General features: G+C 36.2%; 1 protein-coding gene across 5 annotated transcripts in view; it reads left to right on the top strand.

Moving 5' to 3' along the window:
* The window catches only part of PTPN3 (protein tyrosine phosphatase non-receptor type 3), a 150,863-nt gene that overhangs the window by 104,215 nt on the left and 25,292 nt on the right, over window positions 1–21,356 (top strand). For all 5 annotated transcript variants that reach the window (XR_010605752.1, XM_065628028.1, XM_065628029.1 and 2 more), the window contains 6 exons: window positions 9,883–9,906; window positions 12,092–12,290; window positions 13,253–13,330; window positions 14,325–14,381; window positions 18,567–18,723; window positions 20,471–20,637. Coding sequence is in view for 4 of the 5 variants with exons in the window: in XM_065628028.1 (XP_065484100.1) it covers window positions 9,883–9,906; window positions 12,092–12,290; window positions 13,253–13,330; window positions 14,325–14,381; window positions 18,567–18,723; window positions 20,471–20,637 (682 nt within the window). In the remaining variant the exon portion in view is untranslated. The remainder of the gene's footprint in view (window positions 1–9,882; window positions 9,907–12,091; window positions 12,291–13,252; window positions 13,331–14,324; window positions 14,382–18,566; window positions 18,724–20,470; window positions 20,638–21,356) is intronic.

The raw sequence follows: 21,356 nt of genomic DNA, 5'->3' as shown, positions 1-21,356 counted from the left end.
TAGGAAGTCATGTCTTTCCTGTGTTTTAATGCTTAAATATTATACACTTTTAGAAGTATTTTCTTAGTAAAAATCATGACAGGTAGACTATGAGAGGAGATGACGAGGGTAGAAGCTGTAGACAGAAAGCGAGGTTGCCATGCTGTGTTCTATGACTGATGGATTGTGTCCTGCCAGTTAGTACGTGTTGGGTTTTTTCTTTTATTTTCCTTTTTCTTTTCTTCCCCTGTAGTTTTTTTTTTCCTTTCCTTCCTGTTTCACCTCTCCTGTGCCTACTGAGAAAGGAGTGGGACAGCCTGCTTGTATGCTGTTTCTCAGACACTGAAAATAGGATATTATAATTTGATAATAGCATATTTGTTTATTTTCTGAACACTAAATGGCTATGCTATATCTGAGTAATATCACTCACTGTGGAGAAGATGACTGTTATTACCTGATATAAACCAAATTTTCTGTATGTCTTATTCCCAACACGTTCTTTGTTTCTTGGGTATGTTTATAATATTTTATACTCTCTATAAAAATGCTTGCATAAATCTGATGAATTTAAATTAGAAGCATGTGTTTTACAAGGAGAATGTAACACATGGAATGAATAATCCTTTGTTGGGCTGACTGTTAGACTTTCATAAAGTAAAATGGTCATTAATACTTTTTAACAGTTGAGGTAAAATATACAGTAATCATACGCGGACATTTTCAATAGTTTATCTTAGTCCTCATTCCAGTTTTTCTTCTTTTTTATTCTTACAGTATTCATTACTTGCCTCACTCCCCTTGTTGAAAGATTTAAAGAAAAATTAAGTATATATATGTAGTAAATCTGTCTTTCCCTGAATGCTTTATTGAAAGAAGAACTCTGACCCTATCAGCTAAATCTGTTTTATAACAAAAAAGCTTAACTTATCTTCGGTATTAAATATGGACACTTGTCCTGGACTTTTGCCACAGGTCAGGAATATTTAGATTTATCAGTATGCTGCAAGGTGTTTTATAGTTAATATCTAAATATTCTTGAACTGTGGCAAAAACACCTTGCAGCGTACTGATAAATCTTTTCAATCCAACTTACCCGTTTTTGCCATACTGCTCTTCAGTGGATTTGAACTGACATAATTAAAATGTGTTATGGAAAAAAAAAACAGATTTGCAATTTCAGTATTTCTTTTTCATTAGAGGAGAGCAGAGAGTAGCTTCTCATAGTCCTGTTAATATTTATTGTCTTTAGAGGGCTCTTTTTTTACTGCCTAGCCTGCTGTTTGAGACTATTGAAAAAGGTGTTAGTTAGTGCTCATTTTAACTAATGAATAGCTTTGGTATGAAAACAAAAAATCTGAAACATTTTTTGAGAGCTTCTAGCAAACAACTGTAAGATGCTAATTTTTAATCACTGAATTGTTATGTCTGGGACTTCAAGTCTTAATTATAATCATGCAGCTGCTTGATTTTTATAAACTAAATATGTTCACATCTATTTCATTTACTGTATGCGGAGCTCAGGACTGTGCAAGCCGCAATTTGCACCAGATATCGCTCTTCTCTATTTCTCAGGCTGCCATCCACGTTTCAGGAGTGGGGGATGGTTTTCACCAGTTTCGTTTCAGCCCCTGGGCAATGTCTTGAGTCCTTTTTGTCAAAATGTACCTTCAAACTGATCTGTTGTGACATAGTGCTTTTTGAGACAAATACATAGGTAAAACTTATATAACAAGACTTGCTGTGTACTTAATCCTACAGAGGCATGTTTGGAACCTTGGTGGGTATCAGATCTGTAGGAGCCACCACTGCTGGCAGAGTACATACACCTGCATTTATTTCCCTATACGCCTTTTTTTTTTTCTTCCTGACAATACCAAATATAATTATTTTCTTAACTGGTTTTCTTCCTTGCTGTTTGTACTCACTTAAGAGAATCAATCAAGTTCTATTTTCTTTCTTTAAAACAGTACATAATTTAGAAAAAAAATTGTGTGTTACAACTCTGTTTAGAGAGTATAAAACATATCAGTTATTAACATCTCTTCTTCCAGTTCTTTAAATACATTGTACTGTATCAACATGTCAACACTTATTTGTTGTTAAATATTTTAAATGAGCATGCCGGAGATGAGAGTCAAGAATAGTTTATCATTTATTTATTGTTTCTCAGAAAAACACAGTGATTGTTTTAAAAGTGTGCTTTGTGTGAACATTCTACCTTCCAACTGAAATTTATGAGGTCTATCCTACAGGCTGTAACTGGGAAAAAAAAAAAGAGTAGAAAACAGAGAAAACCATGCGCATAGGTGAGCTACAGAAACCAAGGCAACCTCATGAGTCTTGTGTTTGGTGTAGCTAGACTGCTTATGCTACCAAAATTATCTAAGGTACTTTCATATTCAAGTACAATGTGAGGCTCAGACATAGTGAAAAGAAGCAATTTTTCTCTCCCAGATTAGTGTCTGCAGAAAAGATTGGAGCTGTCTATTACATATGTATTATGGACAAAAAATTGCTCTAATCCCAAGTTAACGTATTTTAAATAGAGCTTTATTCACAGGGCATGAATAGGTTTGTCTGTCTAAGCCAACTGTCTCAAATCACAGCTGCACACAAAACCTGTCACCAAAGACAGTGCTGAAGAGGACTTCAAGAGGAATTTTTGTTTAGCCCAGGGCTCCCCAGCCTTTGTGAAGAAAGCCTCCCCTGTCAGTTCTTTCTTCTCTTTGTTGCTCTACTGCTGTGCATCTCATCTGACTGTAACTGCCACTGAAAAAGTAACACTAACATAGACATAGAGCCCACACCGAGCCTTTCAAAGTCCCTTAGGTTGCTTTCTGTGTTTTACCACACTGTTATGGCTGTGCCCCACCAGTTCAGAACAGGTAACCCAGTCTATCTTCTGACTATATGCTGTACTCTGTCACATTTATCCCGTGCCTATATGTGTATGCACATAATACTACTACTGTTTTGTTTTAAAAAATATTTCAAGGATAGTAATTGAGATAAAATATACTAATTAGTAAATGCACTTGTTTGATAACTGTTTTTCAGTTAAAATTGGCTTTCCCTAGTCTTGACTTCAGCTTCACTGAAAATGTTGTTCTTGAGAGATTTGCATTTTCTTCACTGAAACACTGCTGCTACTGATTTAGCTACATTTCTTATTTTAAGAGAAGTAGAAAACTTCTCTCTGTTCTATAAGGTTGCATATCTTAAGGTGTCCTTGAACACCAAGATATGTATTAGGGGAGCAAAATGAAAACAGGGTCTTACGGCTTTCCTTTAAGACAGAAAATAAGTTATATCATGAGGCTTTTTTATTTTAAAGTTATTTCTGTGGAAAAGCTGCTTTAATTTGGTGGTGTTTTTTTTTTTTCAAAGTTGTGTCATACCAACAGGCTACCTGGCATCAACCTGTCCTGACCATCTGCTGTCCTGATAGGTAGCCTGGGTAGAGCTCCTGGAAGAGGCTGCCCTTGAGAAAAATGTTTCCCTTTCAGTGCAACAGGTTTAAACCACAGCAGCTGATTTTTAAAGGCAGGTTGATGGACTTATGCAGGAATTCTTTTTTTATTGCAATTTTTCATTAGCCTGCTCTAGTACCTGAAGATTTACCACCATTGCAGTCTGTCTTGATAAAGGTACCGTGACGGTTTCCAAATTTGGAATAAGGAAACCCTCAGTGGTATAGTGGAACAAATCATCGTTACTGATTTGCCTTTCTGTGAGACTAATGCAATCTGTATGCTGCTGTCATTTAAGGGCAAAAGGCTACAGTGAAAATGAAGTAGTCATATTAAAGTATGTGACATTGTTTCAAGACCAGGTTGGGAAATTCTAAAATACCTTTGATTTAAACAGTAACCTTCAAATCTAAGTTGGCTTTAACTGGGGCAATAGACTGATTACATTTTAGCATCGTGTACTCTGATGTGCTTGATCTTGCATCAGATGTTAGTTCTTGTCTTGAAAGACTGCACTGTCTGTCTCCAGCTTAACTTCTGGTTCTTGGTATTGATACATTTTTAAAAAGCCTAAAGGTTATCACGCCCAGTAGTTCATGCATAGGATTCTTCACTGATGAGCTGTTACAAGAACAGAAAAAAAAACTTGAAAAAAACTAGTTTTACCTTCAAGTAAATAAGTGAAAATTTAAATGGCTAAAATGAGTTTGCTTCTTTCGTTATGTTCAAGTATTTGTTGTAAAATAAAAATTTTCAGATATAAATGTTTCGATAACACACATTTTAAACACTTCAGGCTCTTAAAATACCAAAGTCCAAGGTTTGCCGTGAAAACATAAAGACATGAAACCAAATAGTATTTAAGGAGCTTTGAACTTCAATTTTCCCTGCATGTTCTTTTCCTTTTTCTCAAGCATCCTCTGGTACCTGAGGTGTGAATCAGATGTTCACACTTTGCAGTGCAATGAGAAATGAAAGTAAATGAATGACAAGAAACGAAAACTGCAAACCACTGTGTTGTTTAGTGGTCTTAACCTCTGAGACCGCAGCTGCAGGAAGCTGCGTGGTTTTCCACTGCTCAGTATGAAAAGGGAAGGGTATCGACCACTCCCTCCTGTTCGTGGATTTGAATTTTAATCTGGCTTTCTGGGAAGACCATGCCTTGTTACCAACACCCACACTTGCCCCCTGACTGAATGTTGTCTCATTAAATAAACTGGTGTTTCTTTCGGACAGGAAGGTGTTAGATGCAAAGGGTTGCTGAAACAAACAGGTTTCGTTGTGGTTCAGGATAATCTTATTTGTGTTACCCATGCAGGACCAATTTCTCCTTTATAATGAGGAGCAGAGCTAATTTTTGACCTTGTACATTCAAGTTTAATGGTTTGTGCTTTTTAAAATGTTTTTTATACTGTAGGTGGAATAGTTTAGAGTGTTAATATAGCTGTTGCTTGCCCTCTTAATGCCTTTTTTTCATGTTTTGAACACCGTTTTCTGAGTGGGAAGGGTACTTGTTAGTAAGAATATATAAATTTATTTCTATAAGGTGCTATCATAAGGGGAAAAATAACTGAAAAATAACTTGATAAAGTTATCAGAAAATAACTTGAAAAATAACTTGATAAAGCTTGGAAAAATAACCTGATAAAGGTGTGTGGAGGGTCTTGCTACTTGAAATGTACTCAGTTTCCTTTGTTCACTCTGTAATTAAATAAACCAAAGATGTATGTTTGGTTTGCAACACCAGACAGTGTAGGAAGAAGCGTTTTGGTAGTTTTTTACACTAGATTCAATGGCCTGACAAAAAAGATTAGCTGTGAAATTTTCTGTTTAACCGAAAGGATTATTGTAAAACACATTTCTAAGTGCTAAGGTATAGTATGAGTCAGTAAGAAAAACTTACTGACAGATGAGGCTTTATAGATCTTATATTTAGAGTCATATATTGATTGATGAGATAAATCTGGCTAGTTATTCATAGATGTGAGTGTGTGGTGTATGAGGAGAACCAGAAGGCTGGGTGGGTTGAGGAGAGGTCGGTCTCATTGTATTACTCTGCCAAAAGAGGGTTACCAAGAATATTGAGCCAACTCTTCTTGGAGGCACACAGCAAAAACGTGTGAGGCAAAGGACACAAGTTATAGCAAGAGAAATGCTTAAAAGACACTGGGGAAAAAATCATACTGAGATTAGTTAAACCCTTGTACATATTGACAGAAAGGCAGAGTTGTTTCCATCCTTGGAGAACATCATAATGCAACATGGCAAGGACCTGAACATCCTCATCTAACTTTGTTGGCTGTTCTTTGAACAGGAGTTTAGATGATCTCTCAAGATCCCTTCCAACCTAAATTACTTTGAGTCTACAACTCTGCTTGTTAGAAGTGCAACATATTCCTGCATAAGCTTTTTCTCTTAAAGTTAAACATGCCTGCAAAGCTATAAGCCTCTTTAACTTGTATTCTAAAACTATCTTTTGCTGGTGATATAGATGGCATAATGTGTACAGTCACAGAGTTGGAGGGGAAGGAAATGAAACGATGAACTAGTATACAAAAAGGAAATTCACTTACACTGTGCTATGAATTTCTGGAAGTGCATATACGCTCCTAGTATAAGTGCGATGCATCATCTGGTGAAGCTATTGCACTGAAAATAGATTTCCTGAACGTATGCTGCATTTGTTCAATTCTTTCAGCTTACCATTTTGATAGACAATAAACTGTAGCTGCATGGTGAGCTTTAGTGAATGTACTATGGGAACACATCATTATTTTAAATAAAATATAATTGCTTTTGTGAACAAAATTTTTAAAGCATTACTGTTGATGAAAGTACCATTCCAATGTATCCAGCCAAGTCCTAGTGACTACTTTCTTGGTGGAAAATTGCAAATAATTTAAAAAATAATTTTAAACAAAGTTATTTATCCTTAGTTTGTAATCATATACAGATATGCTCAATTCCTTGTTCTTAAAATCTGCTGCCTTCCACAAGTCTGTTGTTCTTGTTTGTATACTTCAGTCTTTCTAATACTAGGCAATGGATCTGAGAACATTTCCATTTGTTTCAAATTAGCATTTTAAGACTGCTGCTAATAGGCTTCTATGAGTTGTACAGTGCTCTTCCACTCAAATATACATTCAAATAGAACATATATATTGCTTACATGTAACCCTTTCTTTTTAAATATATATCCTTATTAAAATGTGCTACGCTTTTCTTGCCAATTCAAAAACCGATCATGTTGCATCCAAAAAGAAAGTCTCAAATTTGAATTGCAAATCTGTGATAAGGCAAATTTTGCAGGAAGCCAGGCAGTTGCAGAGTATCAGAATACATGAAACTTTCATGGAAAGTCAGTAAATTGGAATATGGTCAATAGAGGCAATGCAGAGTATGTGAATGTATCTTTTTATGGGTGATGGCAGCAGTTTACAGATGTGAATGTCTGGAATTTATAGAAAATTACTAAAAAACTTGTGTATACCATGAAGCCCTCAAGTTTTTCTTTAATGGTATTCTTAAGTACGCAGCACAAAAAGCTTACATGTCACTTTTACAGTCTTTTGGTTCATAGCAATGCTGAATAATCTGCATATAAATTTCTCTAAAAGGCAACAAAAAGGTGTTGCTGCAAACATCTTCCACTTGTTTGGCTTATGAATAATAATCCCAGTTTTAATGGTGAGTTCTCAGAAAAGAGGTGATAATGGAAGTGCTGGCACATTCAGTCTCCTCAGCCCTGCAGGTGTTACAATAAAAGAAGCTTTAAGAACCTCAAGAACAGCACAAGGGCAAAACCTACAGATGTTTCCTTCAGTTGTTTGTAAAGAGGGAGTTTTGCTACAGTGCTATTGTTTCAGTTGTTCCTTTTCTCTTGGGGTTTTACTCCACTACTTCACCATACTCAGTTCTCAGAATAGCAGAATTCCCTCGTAGGGCACAGCAAAATGGGGAGGAGGGGTCTTTCCTTATGACCTTTCCTTTCTCTCCTCCTGACAGGAGAGTTAGACTTTTCAGGGCAAAGAGCTTTATTATGAAGATCAGCACCAACATAGAAACCCATATTGAGTGAAAGATTGAAATGGCATCATTTTAGATTGTGGAGAAAGGAAAAGAAAGTACCTGCAGTTTTGAAGGGTTTGCTTGGTAGCTGCACCAATGGAAAGCTTAATCTGCTTGCAAGGAAGGGCTCTCTTTCTCGATGAAAAAGTTGAATGGGTGGTCTGGTGAGTGTTGCTTTTATTGACTTAAAATATGCTCCTTGTCATACATTGTAAAATGAGGAAGATAGGTTAGTAAAATGTGGAATACTGCATAGTCAGAAAAGATCTAGTTATTCCTGTTTAAGGTACTTTATCATCTTGGTGAGTAACTAAATGCCAGAAATACTACTTAACTGAGTTGCAGAACAAAATTCTGCAGCTCTAGCATGCTGAGCTACTAAGTACTTCAGGAAGACAGAGCTGCATTGTCCCCAGTGAATTAATTTAAGCCTTGAATTTGGTTAAATTTTTGGTTACCTTTTTCCATTTTAAAAGATTACAAAATGATTCAGTAACTCTTTCAGAGTTTGAATTAAAGTGCAATAATTCAACAGGTCAACCTTCAGCAAATATTACTAAGAATTTATACCCACATTTAAGTCTTCAAATATATTACTGAGATGGTGAAATATTTTCTGTATGTTTATACACAGTATATGAATGGAAGCCCAAGTTTTTTTCTGTCTCTAGCTACCTCACTCTACTGGAAGGAAAGAGGAGAGATAATATATTAAAATGTGATGCAATGTAATTCTATGTGTGTAAACTTCTGGTGAGGGCTTTTGCAAGGGTTAACTTATGACAACCTGGTTTCTGCAGAGAATTTGGTAATAGAGCTGTAGCTGTACAGCAGCAAAACATAGAGAGGATGTACAGTTTCATTGTTCTTTGCCTCACAAGGAAATCAATTAGCTTAAATGAAAATAAATTCAATATTTCTTTATTTTTAGCATGCCTTCCTGAGGAAATAAGACTTATGTCATTGCACTGCCAGTCTGCCTCTGTTCTCACTTGAGAACTTTTGGAGAATTGCAGTCAAATCTAATGTAGGAGTCAAGTTTTCAACGATACAAACTTTTCTACAAGATTAGTGAAAGTCACCTTAAACTGGCATTCTCCTCTCACTGAGCAATTACAGTACAAGTTCAACGGTTCTCTGTTCCATTTAGATGTGGGCTGGTTGGGCAACAAGTGCACGTTCCCAAAGGATCTGCAGTGCACCGCTGGCACTCAGGGGCTAAAAATACTGTGGGGATTGCAATCAAGGAGAACCAGAGGCATTTGTGGGAGAGTGGGGGTGGATGTCAGTGGAAACAGAAGAGGGGCATGATGGCAGTAAAAATGGAAGAAGTTTAGTGCTTTAAAAAAATAATAATAATTTCTTCATGTTGTAGAATATATACAAGGAAACGCATCCAAACTGATACTGCTATTTTTACTGTAGTTTTGATGAAGCATAGTAAATAATTCTTAGTATTGAAGTTGTCTTAGAGAACAATAATTGAAATTTTAACTATATACTGTGAATTGTCTTCTATAACTTGACAATTCAGCAACTCTACATTCAGACCAAAATACTTCATGTTTGTATTTTTCCAGCATGGACTTATATTAATCTAGGGTTTTTTGTAAAGTTATCCCATCTACCTTAAATTTACTTTGCTTTGCAAGCACCTTTTTGGTAACTTCTACTTTCAAATTTATCTTAGTATTACAACTATTGTTTAAATTGATGTAGCATAGTTTAGCTCACTGTTTCAGGCGATCTCTGATGAAGCTAATGCCTTGGAAAATGTTGTGTACTGCAAATTTTGATTTCTTTTCCATGCTAAATTGTCTTCATCTGTGCAACCACCTCTGCTTCAGTTATGCTTTGTCTTAAAGTTCTCTGTCAACATCTGTTCTGCTCTCACATTGAGACTGTCAGAAACTTCATGCTTCTGAAGCTGCCTGTGCTCTTTTCTTGTTACCTATGCATAAAAATTTTGCCACATTTGACTTTTTACAAAATACAGTGAGTGATGGCTGCAGTCACTGTGTTCCACATCTAAAACTTCCTTAAGTGATATGGTGTGTCTTGCTAAATAATTGCCTCTGTAAACTCCTACATAGTTTAAGTTGCAGTAGCAGATGTGCGTTGTCTGTAACTGGGCTTGTGCCAAAAGTGGAAGTGAGTGGTTAGAGCTCCCTGGGATTTTTAAGTGCTTCATAGATTCCATAATTGTCTGTTTCAGATTTTCAGCATAGGATCAAATATTATTTGATTTACAGTGAGCACACCTTTTGGCTTTTATGCAGGCATTTTACTTTTTATTAGAGTTTAGTTCTTATTTTCCTCAAGCCTTAACTTATGTTCATTTACCATTTTGGTTTTATAACAGGTCATCTGAACAAGAATCACCAAAGTGAGTTTTCTTTAAACTTTCTACTACAGAATCTTTAGCTTTAAGATATGTAATAAAATATATAACTTGAACTGATTTCTCAAAGTAGTGGTCTTGTATGGTTAGAAGGTAGTCATAAATGTATAAACCAATGAAGACTGTAAAGATTTTTTTGAAAAAATCAGGGGTTTGGATCAGAATGTGGGAGGTCTTAAGTCCTAATACACTCCTAATCACTAATAATAAAAAAGTTAGTTAAAAATTGTTGTAAAACTGATGCAAAAATCCACTAGTAATTTTATCTGGTAACTCTCTATATTGTACCAGAAGTCATTAACTGAAATAATTTGTCATGTTTTTCTGGTATGTAAATTTTTTTCTACACTGGAAAATCATTATGAACTGTAATCTCAGCTTGCAAGTGAAATCTTAATGCTTAAATTGCTGTGGTCTGAAAAACTTATGATGTGTTTACATATACAGTGTTCCTGCTTGCTTGACATCAACCTCACAGGAATCATGAAAAGTCCTGGAAGCTATCAGATAAAAACAAAATTTTGACAGTATAATTCCTTTAAGTGTCATTATAGTTCACTACTTCAAAGTGTTTTCCGCTTACTCAGAGAGCAAGGTGGATAATATCTCCTGAACACTGGGAAAATATTTTCTGTAATAACTGCAAATTCTGCAAATGTTGCACAGAACACTTCATCCCCATTACTAAGTACAGGTGGTATAACTGAACATCAGAAATATTATGGCAAGAATACATTTGCTTGATAGCACCTTTCAGAACGTTCACATTTATTGCAGTCAGATTTCCACAAGCTGAGAAATAAGTGTTTGCATTACTAAAGTTTGCTGCAATGCTAACCTGTATGTTAAAAGCCTAAGTTACATTACTCTATAGTGTAGTATTTCTTCTTTGTTGACAGACAGCAGTGGCGGCTGGAAATGGTTCAGAAAAGTTCACATATATAGCTACACTAGTACCAGAGCAGAAATAAATGTTTGAATTGACAAATTTTGCTGTCAAGGTTTACTTGGCTGTACTTCTGCTACTTGAACCCTGTCAGAATTTGATGTTGCTTTTAGGGATAAACTGTAATAAGCAACTAACAGCACTTGTACTTCCATGGATCAAACATGGTCCATTGTGGTGCTGCGTTGTCATCAGTAGCAGTGCAGAGTGTTCTTGCAAAATGTACTGCTGCTGAGCATGGGATCTGTCATGGAAGTGAAAGAAAGGTCTGTCTGCAGTGGGGTGGTACAAGTGGCTAGAACTCTGTACCATACACAGCGCTGTATGTTAGTGACAGAGAACAGTGTCTGAGCTATACCTGAGCTTTCCCCAGGACAGAGATTTTTCACAGTGTTATGTAGCATTTATAAAGACGGAGCAGTTAGTTTGTGTGGTATCTGTGAGTTTGGTCCAATTAAAGAAGGACTTTAGTTGTGTTACAGGACTGCATTTCATCCTTTTCATAAGAGGGCATGTAGCTAAAAGAATGTCTGAAAGGTACTGGAGCACCACCAGGCAACTTGGCCAATTCTAAGATTTGAGATATTTAATTACTGACTGTTGTTATCCTTGAATTTTAAGGTTCTTGAATCAGTAGACCAGGTCTGCACCCCAGTTTAATTCTGAGTCCTTCTACATGGTTATAACTACCTCAATGGCACAATATATTAACTGTAATTAAGCCTTTCGTTGTCACTTCATTTCCTATTTCTCTGACAATTTACCATGGCTTTTCTGCAAACCACCTCATTCCAGAGGGCTAAGGTTGAGATAGCACTCATGAGAGGGAGGAATGGAAATAAAAGTGCTTTGCAAGGAAGAGAATGGAATCACAGCAGAAGTTTTTCATGGGTAGGGTTGGCAACTGAAGTGGTTTTCCCCTGGGGTTTGGCGCTCTTCACATTACTGTGATTTCCTGTACCACTGTGACATCCAAATATTTTGTTTAAAATGTTATTGCTGCTCTAGTTTTGTTTTGTCTGTTCTTCTGGATATCCACTGATCAAATAACAGGCTTAGATCATACTCCCATCGTCTTATCTTGCATCTTAAGAAGTGGTGTTATATCTAAAGTTGGCTTGCTCTTTTAACTAGGCAGTACATTTGTATGTTTTACTATTTAATTTAAAAATCTGGATAACAATACCTTTGTAATATTTATGTATTCGTCCTTTTTAAATGAAGGAATGTATTGGGAAACAGTCCAGTGCAGAGACCTCTGACCCGTATCTCACCTAAAGCCTTCGCTGAGCCTCCCAATGGAGTTGGTAACATTTCTGGCTCTTACTCGTTGGAAGGAGTGGATAAGCAGTTCTTAGAAACGTATGACAACATTACAAAAAGTAACTCAACAGAAGATTCCAGTCAGTACTACTGTGATAAGGTATGTTCGATTGTGTGCTTTTAAAGTCAAAGCTAGTACTGAATGTAGCTTTGAACTGTAGATTAAGAATGCACAAAAATTGTGCTCGTATATCAGGATGAGCATATTTTATGCAGTAACAAGAATAAATCTTGTCTTACTACTCGAATTTATCCAAGATCATGTACAAAACATGACAGGCAAGCCTGCCAGCTGCATTGATTTCCACAGTGTCCAGGCTTCCAGAAGCATCTGCAGGGGAAGTTCCTAGTGGAATGGGAATCCATACATTTCCTCCAAGGGGAAAGATCAGATAACTCAAGTCGCTCTGTGTCTTGATATCAGGCACAACTCTGCTTTATCCAAGGCATCTCTTCTTCAAGGTGGCTAAACATCATCCTTTGTATTCTGCACTGACAAGAGAGCAGCAGGTCCCTGCTGGTGTTATGTTATTTCCCCCATTTCTCCAGCCTGTTCCAGAGGGGTGCTGAACAGCTTCCTAACCTGCCTGTCCAGTAGCTGCTGCCAACTTTTAATCCTGCCTTGTGGATCTCTTGCAGAAGATACTAATGCACCTACTTAGAGGAGAAAAACTGGGGAAAAGTAGTCACTTCATAGTCTTCGGAGTAAATTTGATTCAAATGCATTGCACCTAACATTTTTTTCCTTTTAAGTCACCTTTAGTAAAGACAACACGTTGAAAATTTTAATGGGAGCTATCAATTGAGAAAGCTAAGGTGAGAGTAACAGTGTTAGGACGGAGCGAGCAGAGAACATGTTTGCTGTTACGTATGTTGCTATTTTTACAATTTAAAAGGTTACAATCATAAGCATGTTCTGTAACCTTAGCTTCTTCCTATTTTAAATATGGATTTACGTATTCTTGTTCACGTCTAAATCTGGAATTGGGATGTACTGTTTTCCAATTTGCTGCTACTTTCTTTTAAAAATTAGAAAACTCTTTTTTTTCCTATATATTGCAGAATGACGTAATTGAGGGAGATTTACTTTTGGTGCGTATCATACCAGATGAAGATGGGAAGTTTGGATTTAACCTAAAGGTAAACCAGCAATCTTGTAGTTATTTTTAAATGCTTTATAGATATACTATGCTTTGACTTCATGATTATTTTTCATTTTTAATGCAGTGCTTTGGGAAAAGCGGTATATTCTACAGGAATTTCTTATCGACAGAGTTTTTAGAAGTGGCAGCCTAATCATTAAATGCTAAAGCATCATTTACAGAAATGAGCCTCTACCAGCTCTGTGGACTTTAGTTGCACATACTATGGGCATGGCACATTTCCAAAACAGAATGCCTATTTGGCAGCTTAAATATAAACTTGGAAGTCTAATTTAAAGCATCAACTTTTGGAAAATTAGACCTCTGTATTATAAAACAAGTCAGATAGTTTGTGCTATCCAACTGAATATATCCATTAAAAAATAATAGTTGAAAGGTGAAAATTAATTTATGAAGAAAACTGAAATTACTATTGATAAATGACTTGTAAGTTTATTACATTCCCTCACTGAAATTCCATTTAAGCTGACAGAGTAGTGTGAAGCAGCCATAATATTAAAATCAGGGCAGAGTTTGATCTTTTCACCCTGGGCATTTATTGATGGGGCTGTGATAGAACGTCATGTAAAGAGAGTGAGGGAGTACAGTTGTCTGGAGCTGTGATCCTTCCTGATCCCTTTGCAGGTTTGTCACATCATCTCAGAACACTGTCCACCTTGCAAATTCAAGTGTTGAATTAGGCTTTCTTGAATGGTAGAGTTAGAATAAATGCTGCATTTGATCTGTTTATTGCATTCTAAAATATACGGCCAAACAAAGGCCCTGGGTCTAGTTTACCAGAAATTGGTAGATTTAAAGATACTACACCCTCCCACCCCCATTTACTGATGAAAATTCCGTCTTACCAGCCCTGCCTATAATGACAGAGCATAAATTTTGTATAAAAACAAAAGTGATTACTTGTTTTAAATATTGCTTATGCTTATTATAATGGTATATTTATCGTTGTTATTTACTTGACATCCCTCTAGGGTGGCGTAGATCAAAAAATGCCATTAGTAGTATCAAGAATAACTCCAGGATCGCCTGTAAGTAAATTCTTAAGATTTTTAATCCCTTCTTTTACTATTCCCTCTACCAATATAAGCAGTATGAGGTGTTGTCTTTCAAAACTGACTTGAGGAGTGGTTTCATAAACCACAGATTAAAAGATCTGGAAGTGTTAGCCAGACAAATCATCAGTAGAAAACATGATTGTTTTCCCCTGCCTTGAACTGGAAAATGTTTGATGAGGGGCAAGAGCAATGATTAAAGATTTGGAACAGCGTCTATTAAAGGAGTAGTCTGGGCCCCTGCAGCCTAGAAAAAAAAAATTAGTTTAAGGGAGACGTAGTAGAGATCTGTAAGATTAGGAGCACTGTGAGCAGGGAATTCCAGTCAAAGAACTACAGGCTACCAAAGCGAGTTAGTGGAAGTCAGGTTCTTCATGCTTACTGAAGTAGTTCTTCATGCATAAGATAGTATACCTGTGAAATTCCTTGACAAAGGATGCTGTGGTTAAAATAGTTGTATGGGTGGTCAGGAGAGGACAAACCTTGGGAGAAAAACCTTCTGACAGTTGCTGAATAGACAAACTGCAACAGGCTGAGGAAATCCTTAGGGTTAAAAATATTTATAGGATGGGAGAGTACTTGGCAGGGCAGAAAGGGTGCAGAACAATAGTTTCTCTGTTCTTATTTTGCCATGGGTTTTTGCTTATGGAAATATTTATGAACTAGGTGGAACATTCATCAGAATTAACACAGCCATTGTGGGCTTCTGCTGGGTCGTGAACTAATAATAGTAATATAACATCTTGGTAACTTTTTTCTAAATAATTAGTACATAAATTTGTGAGGACATATGTTATCTCTTTTTTTTTTCCTCTCACTTCCTCCTTAAGTGTATTTCACAACTGTCATAAAATAATTTCAGTGCAATCTTGATACGATATATTGCTGACTTAATCCCAAAAATCCAATGTATTCTGCACATTTTAGACTCTTGCAATTTGATAAACAGTCACAGGGCTGATATCTAAATGTCATTATGTAAATCAAGCTAAAACAGATTGTTCGAGAAATTGTTTTTGTCACATTTATGATTGCTGATTTGACTTACGCAGTGCATAGTACTCCATGATAAACTACAATAATTATTTGAATAAAATAGTAGAAAATTATCATTATAACTTAAATCCACAAAGTGAAATTGAAACAGTGCTTAAAACATTTCATGGTCAACCTAGACAACTTCTTGAGGGTGATTTGAGATACTGAAGTTAATGTAGGGCAAACAGGCTCATTCCATGATCAAAGAATAAAAGATGCTTTTCCAGAGGCAGTGATTTCCTTTGGCAGATTCAGATTGTTTTCTGGAAAGTGTTGATCTGGTTTTATCTTGTATTGGAATAGGACTGGACTTCTAACTTATACACTTGATTTAAGCATCTCCACTTAGTGGCATAGCCACCAAGTGAGCAAGTTACCAAGGGTCAGGGAATAAATTGGGGACAGTCATCCAATACAATATACTCAACGGCAGTGTTGTAGAACTCAGGTCATGCTGCAGCAAGAAGAAAAAAATATACTTATTTTTGGAGCATAGTAATATTAACATTGGTTATATTGTTTTCCATAAACTAAATTTCACCTGTTCTTGACTCTTTAATGAAATGTAGCTGAAATTGGAAAGTTCAAGTTAAACAGTCTATGGAATACATTTTTATGTTGTTATAGTTCAATGATGGCGCCGTTCATTGTGTTTGCTACTATTTTATCTTGCTCTAAATTCACTTAGTACCCTGTAAATTGTCTCAGGGATGCTGTTTGGTAATACTATTTGCTAAGATTATTTCTCAGTTTTGGAGGTCCCTTTTTCCCCCTTTCCTACGAAAAGATCTGTATTTTTTGTGGAGGAGGGGAAGCAAATATCACCAAAATAAGGCTGTATTTGCTCTTTCAGGTCCTAACATTATTTTTAAAATCTCCCTCTAATACAGCAGCAATCTAGTATGCTGGGAAGATTGTGGGACAGAGTAGCCAAAATTGTTGTGGGAGAGCATTAAATCTAAGAACAATCATTTATTGCATCTGTTGGGGTTTTTTTTTAACTAAAATCCTATACTGATTTTTTTTTTTTTCACAAATGCTATTAATGTCCTAAGGTACTAAAGAAGTCATTATGGTTTTATTTAATAGAGCTTCTCATTGAAAAATAGTGTGCATGCTTCTAGAAGCAATAACAAGGCGATTAGCATAAAATGAAACATTGGGTGTGTCAATAGGACAGGAAGCCTTTGACATAATTAATTGTCTGGAAAAGCTTGGTATCTGAAAAATCTACAAATTATGCTTACATGGAAGGAATTAATTCTCCTTTGAGATATATTTTATTTAGTCAGATAATTCAAGTAAGAGAGATGAGCCATTAACATGTCACATGACTTAAAAGTTTCTTTGAGCAAAGATACTAATCTCCTTCTGTAATAAAGAATAAAAGCCAGCAACCAGCCAAGAAATCTAAATTATACATAAATATAGGAGATCAGAAACCATTCCCTCCATGTTCTTCTGGACTTCTTGGCTCTCCTAGGCTGACCTGATATGGTTGTTATATCACTTCCTTTTTTCAAATAATTATAGTTCAGAAATAATAATTTATATCTCAAACAATATTTATGAGTTATTAAATCAATCAGTCATTCATAGTTGCATTCTTCAGTCTTACCTTTGTCAATTGTACAAAATATGGAAAGGGAGATTTTGGGGAGCTGTGAATACCTAGTTAAATTGGTGTTAAGCAGCACCATGGTTGTTCCTAATTCCCCTTCTTTTTCTGTTTACATTTGTCTTTTTTATTAATCATTATCAATCTTTCTTATCCTTCATTATTTTCTTTCCGTATTTATTTGGAAAAAGCTGGGGGAAACTTGCTTTTTTTTTTTTTTTTTTAAATTTTTAAGCAGCTTTTCTGCTTGGGAGGTTTTCCTCTTGTATACGTCTATCTTCTGTCTCTCTTCTTTATTTGTTTTGTGGCACTCATATATGTCTTCAGGTTTCTTTCCTTTTACTTCACTCGCTGACTCCACAACATCTCTGGGCAACCTACTCCAGTGCTCAGTAACGCTCACAGTAAAACCTGTTTCCTGATGTTCAGATGGAGCCTCCTGTGTTTCAGTTTTTGCCCATTGCCTCTTGTCCTGTCACTGGGCACCACTGAAGAGAGCCCAGCTCCCTCTTCTCTGCACCTTCCCTTCAAGTATTTATATAAATTGACAAGATTCCTCCTGAGCCTTCTCTTCTCTAGGCTAAACACTCCCAGCTCCCTCAGCCTTTCCTCATACTAGGATGCTCAAGTGCCTTAATCATCTTTGTAGCGTCATCATAATATTCTGGCCATACCTTGAATTGCTTTGCACTGGGCTTAGAGCTAAGAATACAAAGAAGTGTGGCAGAAAAAGCCAAACAAACCCTAGGGTTCAACAGTTAATCTAAATTGCTGCATCCAAGACAAGACAAAATGTAAGTTTTCATTTGAGATGGGGAAAACTTTTCTTTAGTGTTCTCTGCAGCACGGGTAGCAAAACACTTTGTCACAAATGCAGGATACTTGAGCATCATAGGTTGAGTACTTACCTGCATCTTCTTGTTAAAACTTTCAGTGAATGAAGCAAGGAAGAATGTTCTCTATTTGTAGATATCATTTGATATCCACCAAACAAGTATCTGATAAATAACAAAAATATCAAATTTCTTTAAATTTTAAAAGTGCATGCCGGGGGAATGTCCTGTTACTTAAATTACATTCATCAAAATAATGTTTGCATTTCTCGGTATTCACTGCATAAAAAAGGAAGTGTGTTTTCTTATGTGCCCAAAACACTTTTTCCAAAAATTCGTTTGCAAATGGCTATAACCAGTGGTTGTTGAGGCTTGGAGTCTGAAATTTAGGTCTTAAAGAACAATCTGATGATGACTGTTTGATAAATACAAAATCTTTTTATAGCTATCAGTATGCTGTTTGAACTGTTTCTTGTCTTCATTGGGAGGCTTTGAAGCAAGAAAGACAGCTTTAGAATTTAATCCTTTGGTAGAACTTCTGACACAGAAGATGAAACCCTGTCAGGAGAACTCCAAAGACTTTGCTTACATGATGAACCTAATATCCAGAAGTGTTCCTGCCTACATGACTGGCTGCAATGACACTAATGTGTTTCTTTGGTCTTGAAACAGGCTGATAAATGCATTCCAAAACTGAATGAAGGTGATCAGATAGTACTAATTAATGGTCGAGATATCTCAGAGCACACGCATGACCAGGTGGTCATGTTTATAAAAGCCAGCAGAGAATCTCACACAAGAGAGCTTGCACTTTTGATCAGGAGGAAAGGTAACTGGGCTAATTTTATTCATTTTAATCTTTTTGATACTGTTGCTCTAATGCTTGGTGGTATACCCTCTTCTGTTTACATAAATATATTCTCAGTGCACTGGGAATACATCTGTGCTAAAAAGCAGTTCTCCCTGCATTTGAATTAGTAGTACAAATAGTTCCTACTATATATGTTCTCACCACTGCAACAAGGAATCTATCAAGTTAGAATTTCTTCTTATTTTTTAAGTCTAAAAATCTAGGAGTACAAACAGTCCCTTGCAAAAGTTACGGTGCTTGTTGGGGGTTTTTTTGGTACATATAGCATATTTTCACAAATCCCCAGTTGCGAGTTTGCGAATACCCATCGGCTGTTTCCCAGCACAATTATACAATGAAACAAGTCAAATAAGCTTTTTTTTTTTCTTTCTTTCTTTCTTTTGATTCTTACAATAGACATTTTGTGACATTATTGAGCTTGATTTGTGCTGGCAACTTGCTAAACTGCTACCAGCAAACAAGAGACAATCTCTGAAATATACAGAGTCTTAAGCCTGTATATTTAACAAAAAAAAATAAAAACCATCCAGCTTGGTTTTGCTTGTTCCATATTTAAACACATGCAGGTCCCAAAAGCTTTCAGATGATGTGAAGCTTCTAGTTTATTATTTGCTTTCCTCAAGAGCTATGGTAAGACCTTAACAAATGTGATCATAGAAGGGCTTTGCACAGTTTCTGATTACATTAAGGATTGTGCATCACTGGGAAACAGGAGGGAATAAAACTGCCTATTTGATATGTATTTCTGTAGCATTTACTTGATTTAAAATTTCTTGTGTTTCTAGGAAGACAGATGGGCTCTTGGCCTTGTTTTCCCTGAACAGTCCTGCTCCTGTTATTGCAGGCCTTTCCATTGGCTCTATGCAGCATTTAGTCTTCCCTTAACTTTTCTAGTCCCTTTCCAGCTTGAAGATAAGAGGTCTGCTCTCAGCTAAAGATAACCTGTGGCCTCATGTCATTTGTATAGGCATGAGTATGAACAGCTCCCTGTTTTCTGAAGTTTGGCAGATATGAGCCATTCTGGTCATTGCAGAGAATAGCCACAGCTTGGACACATTTGGTGATGCAATAGCTTTCATAGGGACAGAACTGCTGTGTAGATTGATTCATTAATGTTTGTCATGTTCTTCAACATGTTAACAAGGAATGTCATAGAAAACTGACTAATATTTCTTTTAAAATTTGTTAAGTTAGTTCCTTCAGTGTTAGCATAAGAAAGTGCAAAAGATAATTCAGTTTCTTCTCTAATGGCAAGGGAGTACAATGTAGGTATGTTTGTGTTTGTTTTGCTATTGGGGGTCCAAACTTATCCAAGCTTCTTACAGAGATATTCCATTAATTATGCTTTAAACTCATTTGGTTTTTACCATGGTGAATGTTGTGATTCATTAGCCTATTCAGCAGTTCATTCTGTAAGATAAGGTTGCAGCAAAGAACCCTTTGTGCTTGGAAGCCAAGTTCTTTGCCTTCACAGATAGGCACCTTGAGGAGTTTCATTTTCTGAAAGGTCATTAGGACATTTTACTCTAAGTAGTTTCTACAATAATATAGTAGATAAAGAAATGCTGTTTAATGTGTTGCTATTTGTTTTCCTGAGGCCTTGTCTTAGCAAACTTTGTTGTCCTTGCAAGCCAGTAAATTTTAATGTGTTGTAAACACATTAATGCTGTATGTAACGGATTTTAATTTTCAATACATCTTTCAGTAGTTAAACTGTTTGTGGAGCCTAAATCAGAAGACGAAGCTGATTCCCACAATCTCCCAGAATCTCTTCTTCCTGTCTGTTCCCAATATGGTGGTGATACACTGGAGGAGTCTATGGAGCAGCTAAGGAAAGGGCTGGAAAGTGGGACTATCCTTATTCAGTTTGAGGTAGGTAATACTCAGCTCTCAAATACCATTAATATAGACCAGTAGCTGTGACCAGCAAGTAATGTAAAGGCTTAATTAATTGAAAATCTCATTGCTCCCATTAAGTCTTATCTCAAGAGAGCAAGGATGTGACTTGCCCATCAGTTTCACCCTTCACTACTTAGGACAGGGAAAAACAAGTTAGCAGTCTTTGATAAAACATCTGCTGAGACAACTGTGTTTTAATTAACACGTTTCTAGCTCAAGTACCCAAAACTTACTAAATTAATTTTTTTTCTTAATTATTTCATTGAGTAGAATAATGAGGTTTTGACAGAGGTCAGTCTTGTACTTTATTTCTTTGTCCATGCCACTCAGTGACATTTCCAAAGCATCTCTTATACTTTAAGTTAGGATTTCAAGTTCTCATGTTTTGCCTTCTTTTGTGGAACAACAGGAGCAACTTGACCATTCCTCATCTTCTTCTCTTAAAGGTTGATATGGAAGTGTTAGAATGTTAATTTCCATCTGCAGGACATTCGTAGTGTCCAGTTCTGCAGTGTTTCTCCCTGGCAATCTAAAACACTGATGGTTACTTCTTGGGCAGATTACTTCATAGGTGAGATTCCCCTGTAAATAGCATGAGACTTGGAAGAACTGCTGTATAGATAAATGAATTAATGTTTGTCATGTTCTTTGACATGTTATCAAGCAGTGTCATAGAAAACTGACTAATAAAA

The sequence above is a fragment of the Caloenas nicobarica genome, chromosome 2 (genome assembly GCF_036013445.1).
Source record: "Caloenas nicobarica isolate bCalNic1 chromosome 2, bCalNic1.hap1, whole genome shotgun sequence".
In the NCBI taxonomy this organism is placed as follows: Eukaryota; Metazoa; Chordata; class Aves; order Columbiformes; family Columbidae; genus Caloenas; species Caloenas nicobarica.
Note: the sequence above shows the minus strand (reverse complement) of the source record. Positions and strands in the feature narration are given on the sequence as shown.